The sequence below is a fragment of the Dipodomys spectabilis genome, unplaced genomic scaffold, assembly GCF_019054845.1.
Source record: "Dipodomys spectabilis isolate Male_0828 unplaced genomic scaffold, ASM1905484v1 ptg000043l, whole genome shotgun sequence".
Classification (NCBI taxonomy): Eukaryota; Metazoa; Chordata; class Mammalia; order Rodentia; family Heteromyidae; genus Dipodomys; species Dipodomys spectabilis.
This window is the reverse complement of record NW_024870720.1, coordinates 27536474-27549409: the sequence shown is the minus strand read 5'-3', so window position 1 is coordinate 27549409 and position 12936 is coordinate 27536474. Positions and strand designations below refer to the sequence as shown.

At 36.3% G+C, this 12936-nt stretch overlaps 1 protein-coding gene across 1 annotated transcript in view; it reads left to right on the top strand.

Annotated features, from left to right (window-relative positions):
* Adamts3 (ADAM metallopeptidase with thrombospondin type 1 motif 3) overlaps positions 1 to 12936 on the top strand; it is a 204776-nt gene that overhangs the window by 179706 nt on the left and 12134 nt on the right. The window contains exons 13-17 of the mRNA XM_042678383.1: positions 162 to 337; positions 1999 to 2132; positions 4198 to 4321; positions 7763 to 7843; positions 9814 to 9977. Of these exons, the coding sequence (XP_042534317.1) occupies positions 162 to 337; positions 1999 to 2132; positions 4198 to 4321; positions 7763 to 7843; positions 9814 to 9977 (679 nt within the window). The remainder of the gene's footprint in view (positions 1 to 161; positions 338 to 1998; positions 2133 to 4197; positions 4322 to 7762; positions 7844 to 9813; positions 9978 to 12936) is intronic.

The window sequence follows — 12936 nt, the reverse complement described above, 5'->3', positions numbered from 1 at the left end:
AAAGCAGGGTACTTTGGAAATGCACTGGATTTAGGAAGTCTGAGTTCATTCATTCTGCTGGCACCTGGGAAGCCCTGGCTCTCTGCCCTCCAGCACTGTGTCTGCTCGCCTGAGCTGCCGAGCCAAAGCCACAGCCTTTTTCAATGTTGTCTTTTCTTTAGGCCCATCAATGGTGGTCAGGATTGTCCTGGTGTTAATTTTGAGTACCAGCTTTGTAATACAGAAGAATGCCAGAAACACTTCGAGGACTTCAGGGCCCAGCAGTGCCAGCAGCGTAACTCCCACTTTGAATACCAGAATAGCAAACACCACTGGTTGCCTTACGAACATCCTGAATGTGAGTAGACACAGCTCTTTTTTGCTGGGTGGATGGTCACTTAGACTTTAAGCTTTGCCAACACCAATCCCTGGCATTCTTGATCCCTGATTTGGTAACAAAAGAAGAATGATGGCTCCTAAGTTTTCCAAGGCTAAATCCCAATCCTTTCTCTAGAAGGAAGATTGTGACAGACATACAGTCCCTGGAAGGTAGCTTTATCCTCACCTGGAGTAAAACCACCAGAGGAACATAACACATGAGAGAATTTCTGAATCACATACAATCTTTCTACTATAAGAAATAAAAAAAAAGAAAAATAATCTTTTTTTTTTTTTTTTACCATTGTGTCCCCAAGGACCAAGGATCAAGACAAAAAAGACCATTTCTTACATCATTTAATAACAAAAGGAATTTTATAGCCTAAAAGGTTTCTAAACTAGTTGCTAAAATAGTCAGAGCGGGATGTCTGTAGCTCATGCCTGTAAATCCTAGCTCCTCAGGAGGCTGAAGAACGAGTTTCAAAGCCACCCTAAGAAGAACAGTCCATGTGACTCAATTTTCAATGAACCAGTTAAAAGCATGACTAGACGTGAGGTTCAAGTGGTAGGATTCTAGCATGAACAAGCAAACGGAGGGAGTATACCCCTTGAGTTCAAATCCTAGTACTGGCAAAAAAAAATAGTTGGAATTCTTTAAAATATTTTATTTCTTGTCCTTCAATTCATGAACCAATAAGTTCAAATAGAAATCTTGTCTTATTTCTTATGAGTGAATAAAAATGTAGTTACATGATTGTCATGCTATAATATGCCACTTGGATTCAGTTTAGAGGTAAATACATATATGCCAAAGTTTTAGCATTTTCAGAATAAATTACTTTTTAATTTATTTTAGTACAGGTCATTATATCCATTATTTTTAATCAATCACTTGCCCAGAGAATGCAATATGATTGGGTCAGACCAAAGAGAAAAACTCAGTGTTTCATTTTTTTAATCAAAGTTGGTGTGTGTGTGTGTGTGTGTGTGTGTGTGTGTGTGTGTGTGTGTGTGTGTGTGTGTGTGTGTGTGTGTGTGTGTGTGTGTGTGTGTGTGTGTGTGTGTGTGTGTGTGTGTGTGTGTGTGTGTGTGTGTGTCCGTACTTGCGTGTGCCAGTACTGGGACTTGAACTGGCCTGGGCACTGTCCCTTATCTTTTTCACTCAGGACAAGTGGTCTACCACTTACGCCATATTTCCATTTCTAGCTTTTTGGTAGGTAAGTGGAGTTAAGAGTATTTTGGATTTTTCTGTCCAGGCTGGCTTTGCTCTTCAACTCTCAGCCTCCTGAGTAGTTATAATCACAGTTGTGAGCCACTGGTATCTAGATTTTTTTTAAAGAGTTTTAAAACCTACTGCCTGGTATATTAGAGCAGTCCCAGTTTGTAACAGATATCCCTGCTCCACTACTAATTGGTCTCTTTGCACACTCCAAGAATTTAGATTAATCATGCACATGAAAACAAATTCATAGGCTGGCCTACTTACACGTTTCAGTTAGTCCTTGTTTTATTTATTTATCCAGAGTTCTGTTTGCTTTCAAGAATCCACACTGAAACTTTAATGCTTTCAAAAAATAAACTTCTGCTGTTCAAACATTCTGTTTTATTGAAGTAGTTAATTGTATCCTCTCTCTTTTACAGCCAAGAAAAGATGCCATCTTTATTGTCAATCCAGAGAGACAGGAGATGTTGCGTATATGAAACAGCTGGTACATGATGGCACGCACTGCTCCTACAAGGACCCGTATAGTATCTGTGTGCGAGGAGAGTGTGTGGTAAGTCCAGACTGCGGCTTCCCACAGTAGCTGGCCAGTCTAGGCTTACTGTCATTCACATGCATATTTTAAATATTTTTATGTCTGTGCTGGAGCTTGAATTCAAGGCTTCTTGCCCTTACTTGGCTTTTTCACTCAAGGCTGGCATTCTTCTACTGAAGCCACACCTCCACTTCCATGGTATTGCTCATTCAATGAAGATCAGACTTTCATGGACATTCCTGCCCAAGCTGGCTTTGAACTGTGATTCTTATATCTCAGCCTCCTGAGTGGCTAGAATTATAGGGGTGAGCCACTAGCACTGAGATTTATTTATTTATTTTCGGTTGATAAGTCTCTGTGAAGTTATATTCTAATGATAGCCTATTGAGAGATCAGTAGATAAACTTGGGAGGAACTGGTTAAAAGTAAATGTTTATTCACTGGTAAAATAAACACAGATTGAAATACAGTTTTTCTTATATACTTTTGATCCAGCTAAATGCCTTTCCTAAGAAAAAAACTGCATTCGGTTTGGGAAAAACAGCAGTTGGGAACAGTGCATTTGACTTTTTTTTACCAGTAGCCATCTAATAATTGAAGTAGATGATCTTTCAAAAAGAAAAAAGAATTGAATGCTAAATGTGCTTTGTCTTTTAAAGATAAAATAGATGCCCTCTTCTTCTGTTTTCTTCCTCTCTTATCTTTCAGTACTTTTAAGCATTCAGTTCCACATCCAAAGTTGTAGAGAACTTTTTTCTTTGTTGCATTTAATCTCTTGGTTAAACAATGCAGTATATTTTCTCCTTCTATGTTCACAATTAACATGAAGTTAGCCTTACTAATGGAAACACTGTTCTTAAGGTCTACTTTTCAGCAAAAATTTAAGTAGGCAGATGTCAGAAGATGCCTTAGTCATCATGTGCTGCTAAAATTGTTATATGTGTTGTTAATCTGTGTTGAAGACAGAATAGCGTAGATTGGGTAATTCATTTTAAGGAAATGTATTTGGTCCGTGGTTCAGGTGGCTAAGAAGGCCTAGGGCATGTGGCTTGCATCTACTTAGTATCCAACAAGGGCCTTTGTGTTCCCTCATCCCATAGTAAAAAGTGGAAGGGGAAAAGGGCATGTGAACCACAGAAAGCACAGGGAATCACTCTCAAAATGACCTCCTCACTTCTATAATAATGTAATTCAGGGAGATTCAATTGTGTCTTATTAACTACCTTGTCACTTGGCACTGTTGTGTTGGGGTTTAAGTTTCTAACACATGCCTTTTGAGAGAGACATATGTACACCATAGTAGTTGAAGATTTGTTGTTTTCATTTTTAGCTTTCCAAGATAACCTCCTAATGTATATGTGCTGTCATGATTTTCTCTCCCCATTTTGTTGCCAAGTATATAAGTGCAATGGTGTGTTATATCCTGCACTGATCTGAAGATGGCTCAGTACAGAAAACCATTAGTAGTTCCTTATTAATGTGAAATATTGACAGTAGCTGGCATTCAAATCCTCCCCATCCTGTGCTGTGTAGATCTTCCATTGTTCTTCCCCTGTATGCAACACTCAGCTTCCATTGATGTAAATACCAGTTTAAATACTGATCTGTAAACCTACTTTCCATGAGCGTACAATTTCCATGGCTATGTCTGAACCTTTCTGCATTTCTGAAATTGTCTTTCTTCTCTCTACAGTCCCTGAGAATCCTATGAAGTCACATATCCTATATAACACTTTGAAAGATTACTTACTCTAGTTATTATTCATCTTTATAAATATTAAAACAAGAAGAGTGCCATGCTGTTGTATTTTTCCCTCAACATCTGCTACATCTTTGCTTATTATCTGATTAAGACAGTTTATGTTAGAGGAAATATTGTACAAGACTGGAGCAATTGTGCAATTACTTAGAATACAAATTATCTGATTTCACACTAGTTCATCAAAAGATTGAGGTATGAGCAAACATGACTATAGTGAAACTAGGAACCAAGACTATACAAAAATAGTTCAATCATTCTCTGGGCAATTATTTTCTCTTTAGAGTATTAAAACTAGTCACATTTAATATCTTCTTTTCTCAGAAAGTGGGCTGTGATAAGGAAATTGGTTCAAACAAGATTGAAGATAAATGTGGGGTCTGTGGTGGAGATAATTCCCACTGTCGCACTGTGAAGGGGACATTTACCAGGATACCCAGGAAGCTTGGTAAGATGGGGTACTCATGAACTAATACACTGCTGTGATTTGTACTTTGAGTCATCTTTTAGAAGCACAGGATTTTTCTCCATGGATCTAGCCAAAAAACAAACAACAACAACAATAAAAAAAGGACCTGGTGATTTATTTCTACTTAAATTTCTTTTTCAAACAATAAAACTTACAATTCATACTTCATAGCATTCATGATGAAAAAAAAATCTACTAAATTTAGTTAAGGAGGGCTGGGAAGGTGGCTTAGTGGTAGAGTGCTTGCCTTGCATGCATGAGGCCCTGGGTTTGATTCCTCAGCACCACATAAGCAGAAAAAGCCAGAAGTGGTGCTGTGGCTCAAGTGATAGAATGCTAGCCTTGAGCTGAAGAGCTGAGGGACAGTGCCCAGGCCCAGAATTCAGGCTCCTTGATGGACAAAAACAACAACAAAAAATTAGTTAAGAAATAAACACAGTATCAATTACAGAAGTCAATCAAATCTGTTACGTATTGTCTTCTAAAGATAGTGCATATTTAATTAATGTTACGTTTAATATCTGTGGTTCATTAATGGACCAGGAGTTTAAAATCTTTCTAACTTTATAATGCTATACTACTTCCATTTCTTCTTTACTTAAAAAGTGAAGTTTTATCCTTTGTATAAATCGATGATTTTAAGATCTATCACATAATTTTTAACAATTTATCTTAAACAAAATTGAGATATAACCAAAAAGAATGTGAACCTGGAGTTAGATGTGTTTTGAAAGTCAAAAAGGCAGAATGCTATCTCCTCATACAACAAACTATATAGAAGATGTTAGTTTCGTAACTCTCTTTGGACTCTTCATAAAAGACTGAGACATGGACATTTATTACTGCTGAAGATTTCTTGAGTTTGTGACAAATATATAATCACTCATTGAAGAATTAGGGACATGGTTCTGGAAATTCAGCATTAACATAAATTCAGTTAGTTCCTTTCTTTATTCTTTTTTGTAGTAGTAAGATTTGAACTCAATGCCTTTTACTTGCTGGGTAGGTGCTCTACCACTCGAGCCACTCTGTAGACGCTTTTATGTCCATTATTTTTGAGAGATTGTTTTTCTTTATTCCCTGGGTCAGCCTGAACTGTGCTTCTTGTGTTAGTGCTTCCCTTGTCACTGGGATAATAGACATATACCATTTATGGAGTCCCATGAACTTAAAGGCATAGGCTGACCTCAAACCATAATCCTCCAGTTACTACTTCCCAGTTAGTAGGATTACAGGCTTGACTACCATTCCTAGAGAGTGCTCTTTTGAAGATTCTCTTCTCACATGTTAGCAAAGTGATACCGAATGATAGGGGAAAAATACATGAAGAAATTTGGTTTAAATACATTGTAATGATGGTAATTTTTCATGTTATAGAAGAAAATACTAGTCTCATCCACATGGAATACTTCTCTTAGTCCTTTTTATACCCAACTCTGCTGTACACCTCTAACTCAAGTTGACACTTATGTCAGCTTTGCTTGTTCATATATTTAGAATGACAGAAAGGTGACTATGACTCAGATGTGGTTCCTCTCAGGCATTTCCTTCTCTAGTTATTGATGTCCTTTCTATTCCTTTATGATGAATCACCACGCTTTATTATTTGCACATTATTTAAAAGCAAATATTGCCAGTTCTGGCTGATTGCTTTAAATACAGTGATATTGCAATATACCACTAATAATACAGAAATATAATTATATGTGTGTATGTATTTGTGTATATATATTTATGATTTTGTTAAAATCAAATGCTGGGAAATACGAGCTGTGCAGTTACATGTTGTTCTTTACTTTGGAGTATAACATAATGTGTTTTATTTCCAGAGTAAATTAATATAAGGAAATTGCCCTGATCATTCTGTATTCTGTGTAAGATAAGGTAGTTATATTTTTTACACAACTCAAAAATTGATGCTAACTTTGCAAACTATGGCCAAAAGAACATGAGAGTCTTCATCTGTCATACAGACTCACTTTTCACTAACGTCATTGTAGTCATTCAATAGACTAATTAAACTTTTCCAACAGGGAAACATTTAAGCAAGAGATGCCATAAAGAACTCAAGTTGCTGGAAAATGAAATCTGCAAGTATTCCACTTCCAATCGCCTCCATCATCTGCATTCATGCTTAGTCTTACTTTCATTGACTATTAACCGTTTATTGGCACTATCTAACGATTATAAATGCATTTTGCCTTCATCTAAAGTTACAGAACATTTTATATCTTATCTAATACAGTATATAGGGCTTATGGGAGAGTCAATGAAACAGCAAGACTTTGATAAACATGAAAACTACACTAATTAATGACCTTCTATTTAGGGAAGACAAGAGGCGCTTTCACTTTACCCAAAGGAGCTCGTAATATTTCTCTTGCTGAAACAAGAGAAGCTAAAAATGTACTGGGTAAGTTGTAGCAAAATGCAGAAAGATGGGCATCCATAAATGGCATCAAGCTGTTTCTCTGTATGTGGCATCTTAAGCATACTGCTTCTAGCCATTTCATAACATAGGCAAATAGTACCACCATCCGTTGAACTTGACCTTATGCTAAAGTGCAAAGCCCCAAATGACCACTGTACTTACTTAGGATACTCATAAATGTTGCAAAAAGCTGAGTAAACCTATCTACAAGTACATATTACAACCTAAGTAACAATAGTAGTAACAAGTTTGTCATAAGAATTACATCGGATTTTAAAACCCAAAGCAACTAATTTGTGCCTACTGATTTTATTATTTCTAGCTTAGAAAATTGAGGTATGTGTGTATGCATGCAACTTGCAGAGTTTCAAACAAGTGTTTTGGACAAATCCATGGCATGGATTTTAAAAATGAGCAAAATGCAAGTTTTGTGTCAGTTTTGGCTTTTAGTCTGAAAAGTTTTGAAAAAATGGAAGGTTAGCTGTTTATAACTTTAAAACCATACGTAAGCAGATAAACTATCTCAGGTCAGTCAGCAAGTATGTACATTCACTAAAAATTCAAAGGGTAGTTGAGAAAACTGGGATCACATGAAGAGAGTCAAGAATAGTATTTGCCTGAAACTGTTGATAGTTTATGTGTCAATATGACATAAATGACTAATAAGTGGGTTACAAGAGTCACTTTTTTCCCCTCTTAAATAAAAAGGTGGTTTTCCTTTTTTAAATTATCATTAAGTAGTTGTACAAAGCAGTTGCTATTTAACAAAGCAGCTTGTGAGAACAATATATCTTGTTCGATGTGTCTCCTTTCAACAGGCAGGCTGCCCAGAGGCTCTCAGTGCTTTGAACTTCACATTAGAAACAGCTTCTTTCAGTTTATGGATGCTCTCTTCTGCATGCAGAAGCAATAAGAATATAGTGCTCAACTAACCATGGTTGTTGCTTTTGTTTCCTTCTTTGCTTCCTCCATTGTTTACACATGCAAAGGCTACCTTAAGATGTTTGATATCCCCCATGGGGCTAGACATGTGTTAATCCAAGAAGAGGAGGCTTCTCCTCACATTCTTGGTAAGTTCCTATCTGCTGGCATCGCTTCAAATCATGCACTTAAACCCTGAAATGTCAAAGAAATTGCAAATAGAGCATATATGTTTGTGTGTATATATGTCTATACATATATATGCAAGAGTCACATATATAAATGCATTAGTTGAATATTTGGGTGAGTGTTTGTCCTTTCTCCAAAGTATTGTTTCTTTACAACAAGAAATATCTAAAAAATAAAACTTCAAGTATTGGTAGGAACTGGATCTGGGTCATAATTTACTTAAGGGGAAATGTAAGTTTATTCTTGTTATGCATTTTTGCTCTGTATGAGAGGATGATAAAATATGTTAAATACTCAATTAAGAAGGAATAATGTCAGAAAAATTCATCTACATTGAAAATGGTTGGTTGGTGCCATACTACAATGTGCTCCCCTCTTTTTTCCCCCCTGGATTTCAAGTTAAGTGAAAACTGATGTTAAATTTTCTACATATCTGACAGGTGTCATGGTTTTGACTGACACATTCAGATCTCTTTGCTTGGTTGATTGTAATTTCCAAAAGAGCATTCTCTTCCTCTTTTATGAGAGGATTATATAAAAATCTCACTTTAAAGGGCTTATATTTAAAGCGTAAAAATACTTTTTATACATTAAATAAAGCACTAAGATTTCTAAACCATAGGCACCATTCTCCAACTCCATGAAAATTTGTTGCATATTTTCCCTTTTTTCTTAATATTTGGGTTTGGTCTCAGTGCCTTGAGTTCCTTGTGGTTTGCTAAGCAGGTGCTCTACCACTTGAACCATGACCCTAGTCTTCTGTATTTTTTACTGCTTTTTTAAAGATATATTTTCAGGTGAGGTCTTGCATATTTTTTGCCCAGGGCTGATCTAGGACCATGATCCCTCTATGTAGTGTCTCCCAAGGAGCTGAGTTGACAAGCTCATGCCATCAAATCCAGCTATTGGTTGAAATAAGAATCTCATTGTTTTATTTGGGCTGTGTTTGGGTCACAATTCTCTGACCTCCATGTTCCAGATAGTTAATCTGATATGCAAGAGCCACTGTGCCTAGCAGTGAATCACTTTTTCTTATGTGTTACTTTAAAGAAAATGAAGTTTTTATGGTGTCTCAAAGAATTGGTTGTTTTAAGAATTTAAGTTATATCCTTATGCAGTTAGCCGTAGTTCTCTACCCAGAACTTCTTATTTTTCATGCTAACATTCAGATTCTCAATTAAAACAAACAGTTGAGAAGCTTAAGAGGAATACATATATTTATAGGTTTAAATTACTTACATTTTCCACACATTTTCAGTAGTGGTAGTAACTTAGAAAATTTTTGTTTTCTAAATTATCATGATACGCTGACACCTCTAAAATTTTATTTTGACAATATACAGTCGATCTATAATCTGTTAAGTCTATCAGCCAAAACAGTGCTGCATTGAGCAGTTGTGATGTGGCTTTGGAGTTTTTATCAGAAAACTTATTAGCCAAAAAAAAATCAGTTCCCCTACTTGGGGTGACTCAACATTTTGACCAACTTTATAGAGATATGCTATATAGAAGCTATTCTGTTATATGCTGGCCTAACAATATTGATTCTTGAGTATCATCTATTAGTATCTATGAAAAGTATCTATCATTTCCAAAATATCCTCAGCTTCTGGAAGAACTATATAGCATGAACTTCTTAGACCATCATAATCTCTTTGACAATGTTTTCAAATGGAAAAATTTGCAAACATTATATTTGCCTATTTAACTATCTTGCCATTGTTTTTTACTCAATAGGAGTGCTCTGGGGGGCAGTTTTTAATGCCTAATAAAGAAAATGGGAAGACTATTAGAACTAACCACCATTCATTTTGATAGCTTGATACTAATAAGTAGCCACTGATTTGTAGAAGGGGATAGACTAGCTCTGGGACTTTAAACATTGTTATATGATAAAATGCATGCCGGCTCCTTGTTTTCCTTCCTTTAGCCATTAAGAATCAGGCTACAGGTCACTACATTTTAAATGGCAAAGGGGAGGAGGCCAAGTCCCGGACGTTTATAGATCTTGGTGTGGAATGGGATTACAGCATTGAGGACGACATTGAGACTCTTCACACTGATGGGCCCTTACATGATCCTGTCATGGTTCTGGTATGTGATGTGAGAGGATCTGATGTGCAGTTGGCTTACTTTTATGATTGTTGTATCTGAACACACTTTTACCTTGGGCATTGCATAGATACTTTTCCTCCTAATCTCTGTGAAATACTGCCATACATTTTAGTAATATAGAACTTGAATAGTAAGTATTATCATTTTTTATTTAAGAAGTTGTCTTCCAAAGACAACAGAAAGGTAAGATTTTTATTTACCCACATTTCCAATGTTCATTCTTCCTTTCAAATCTGACTTTCAATTTATTAACATTTACTTTCAGTAGAAATAACTTCCTTTAGCATTTCTTTTGTTGAGGAACTACTATTGGACAATCCTTTCAATTATTGAAAATACTATTTTACCTTTGTGTTTGAAGGTATCTTTACTGGATTAGAATTCGTTTTTTGGTGGTGATGGGGTTTGAACTAAGAGCCTTATACCACTTGAACCATGCTCCCCCAACAGTTTTGCTTCTGATAAATTTTTAAAGAGAATCTTGTTCTTTGCCTGTGTTGAAATGTGATACTATTTATGCTTCCCACATTGTTTTAGTTACAAGTGTGAATCACTAGTTAGCTTTTTATTGATGAAAGTGGGGTCTAAACTTTGCCTGAACTGACCTAAAACTGATCCAGTCTCCACACAGATGTAAGCCTGTACCTGGTGGGGTTGCTATTCTTTCCCTTAATGTCTATGTACTTAAAGAAAGTCATTATCTTTAAGTAGTTGTACAAAGGGTTTCAATTCTACATGTCAGTTTATGAGTACATATGAGCACAACGCATCCGGATCAGTGGTATCCCTTTTATCTTTCTCCTCCATGTCTCCCAACCCCACCCATCCTTTCAGTTTCTCTGGTGTTATTTTACATACATACATTGAGTATTATGAATGAGATGGTCTCACCCTTCCTCTTCATTCATCTGTCCTCCCTTTGTTCTCATTCCCAACCCCGACACCTCAAATGTCCATGTTCTGGGGATAGAATACTAGAGGATTTGGAGGGTGGGAGTGTCTAATCAAAAAGAAAAGGCATGTCTATATAGTGACAGTAGCACACACAAACTTTACATAGGTGCATGTTTACAAGTATGGTTAGCACCTACAGACCCAGGGAAGCCAGGAAGAAGAGGGAAGTTGAGCAAGAGGGCATACCTGTTTAGGGGATGTACTCAGCACCATCAGGGATTCTGCCTCATGAGTTTCTGAGAGCAATATCCTTCCTTACACCCAGTCTTATTTACACTTAGCAGTTGCATTATGCCATTTCATACAAGTGTGAAGCACACAGGCTCTAAATGACTAAAAAAAAAAAATATCTTGTTTGGGCTACATTGCAAAGAATCAGGTGTGTAAAATTTTGTTGTTTTTAGTGTCAGAGGAATTTTGAGTTAATAGTTATCAGCCTATTGTGAAGAAAAAAAAAGAGCCAGGATGTATCTTAAATCCACGGCTAGGACATTTGTCTTCCAGATCTGCTTTTTATGGTCAAAACTTCATATATTGCTGCTCTCCAAGCAGTGTGCCAATTTTCTCTGCCTGTTTTGAGTACTTTAGTTTGCGGTTTGCTGGGAATCTTCACTATGTGTTCATGGTTAGTTTTTATTGTCCCCTATTTGGTTAATTTTCTATTATATCTTCAGGGTAGCTGCTCCAACTCCATCATTGCCTTTTCTACTCAGAGGTCTTAAATTTTAGCAAGGATTTATTTTAGTATAGCAGGATAAACAAGGGAGAAACATTTCCTGTTCTCTACACAGGAAATGGGAGTAAAAGACTCTATTCATGTCTTATTTTACATACATGTTGAACCAGTTAAAATTGTTCCACAAGTCTTAGGCTCTACTTATTCTTTTATAATTTTCATAAAAAATGTTCAGATTGCATAATTTCTATTGAGGTCTCATTAAATTTACTGTTTTTGTTTATTTGATCTCTAATTCTGTCTGCAATTTTTTCATACTTTTCTACTATGTCCATTTAGCTTTTGTTTGTTTTCATATCTTTTTTTATTTCAGTAATTTCCATTTCTCTGCAGGTTCATTTATTTTTTCCAGCTATTATTAAATTCTGTATCTCCATGCTGTCTGGTTCCCTTGACTGCTAATTTCTTTATGATTACTAGCTATAACTCTTTGCTTATGCTTAAAACTTTTTTCCACTGGACATTATGAATGAAAAACTGGTTATTTGGTTTTGTTCATCATGTAAGTCTTTGAAGACCTGGTTTCATTCTTCATTCAGACTGGTCTACCAATTTTGTTCTTACTCCTTTGGAAAGTTCTTAGCTGAGTAGCTCAAGTGTGAACGAGGTTCCTCTGCTGGATAAAAAATTTGACTTCTGCCCTGCCTGCTGTCTGGTATCATTGTCCCATTCCTAACCAGCAGTGGCCACTCATGATAGAGCATAAGGTAACTTGGCCTGACTATGAACAGACCAGCACTCAGATAAGGAACCTGGGGATCTTCTAGGCTCCTCCTACAGTCTGTTTCCTCTTAATCTCTAAACCCTAATCATCCACTGTGGGGGCTGGCTGCACTTGTCTCTTGCTCTCCTGTCTGGGGGCTTATTTCTCTTCTCAGTCACACAGATCACTGGTCGCCTCTCTTCAATTCCATCATACAGTCTTTATGTTCTTTCTAACTTCATAGTTCTTTTTGTCCATCAACATGACACCTCCAATAATCTACTTGACTTGAAATGTGTTCTTAGATTCTCAGTTAAAATTTGTTATTAACCTAAAACCAAATTTCCCCAACCTTGTCTTTTCTCTTCTAGAAAATAATTTCCCTTTTTCAGTGTCTTCAAGTATTTGTAAAATTTTCTTTTGTAAAATTTTTGACAGTTATTATTCTTTCTATAAGTTTGGTGAGTTCCACTGTGAAACGTGATTTGCAAATATTCTAGTCCACAACTGGACTTCAGTGAGGGAAAAATTTAGTTGGGATCAAA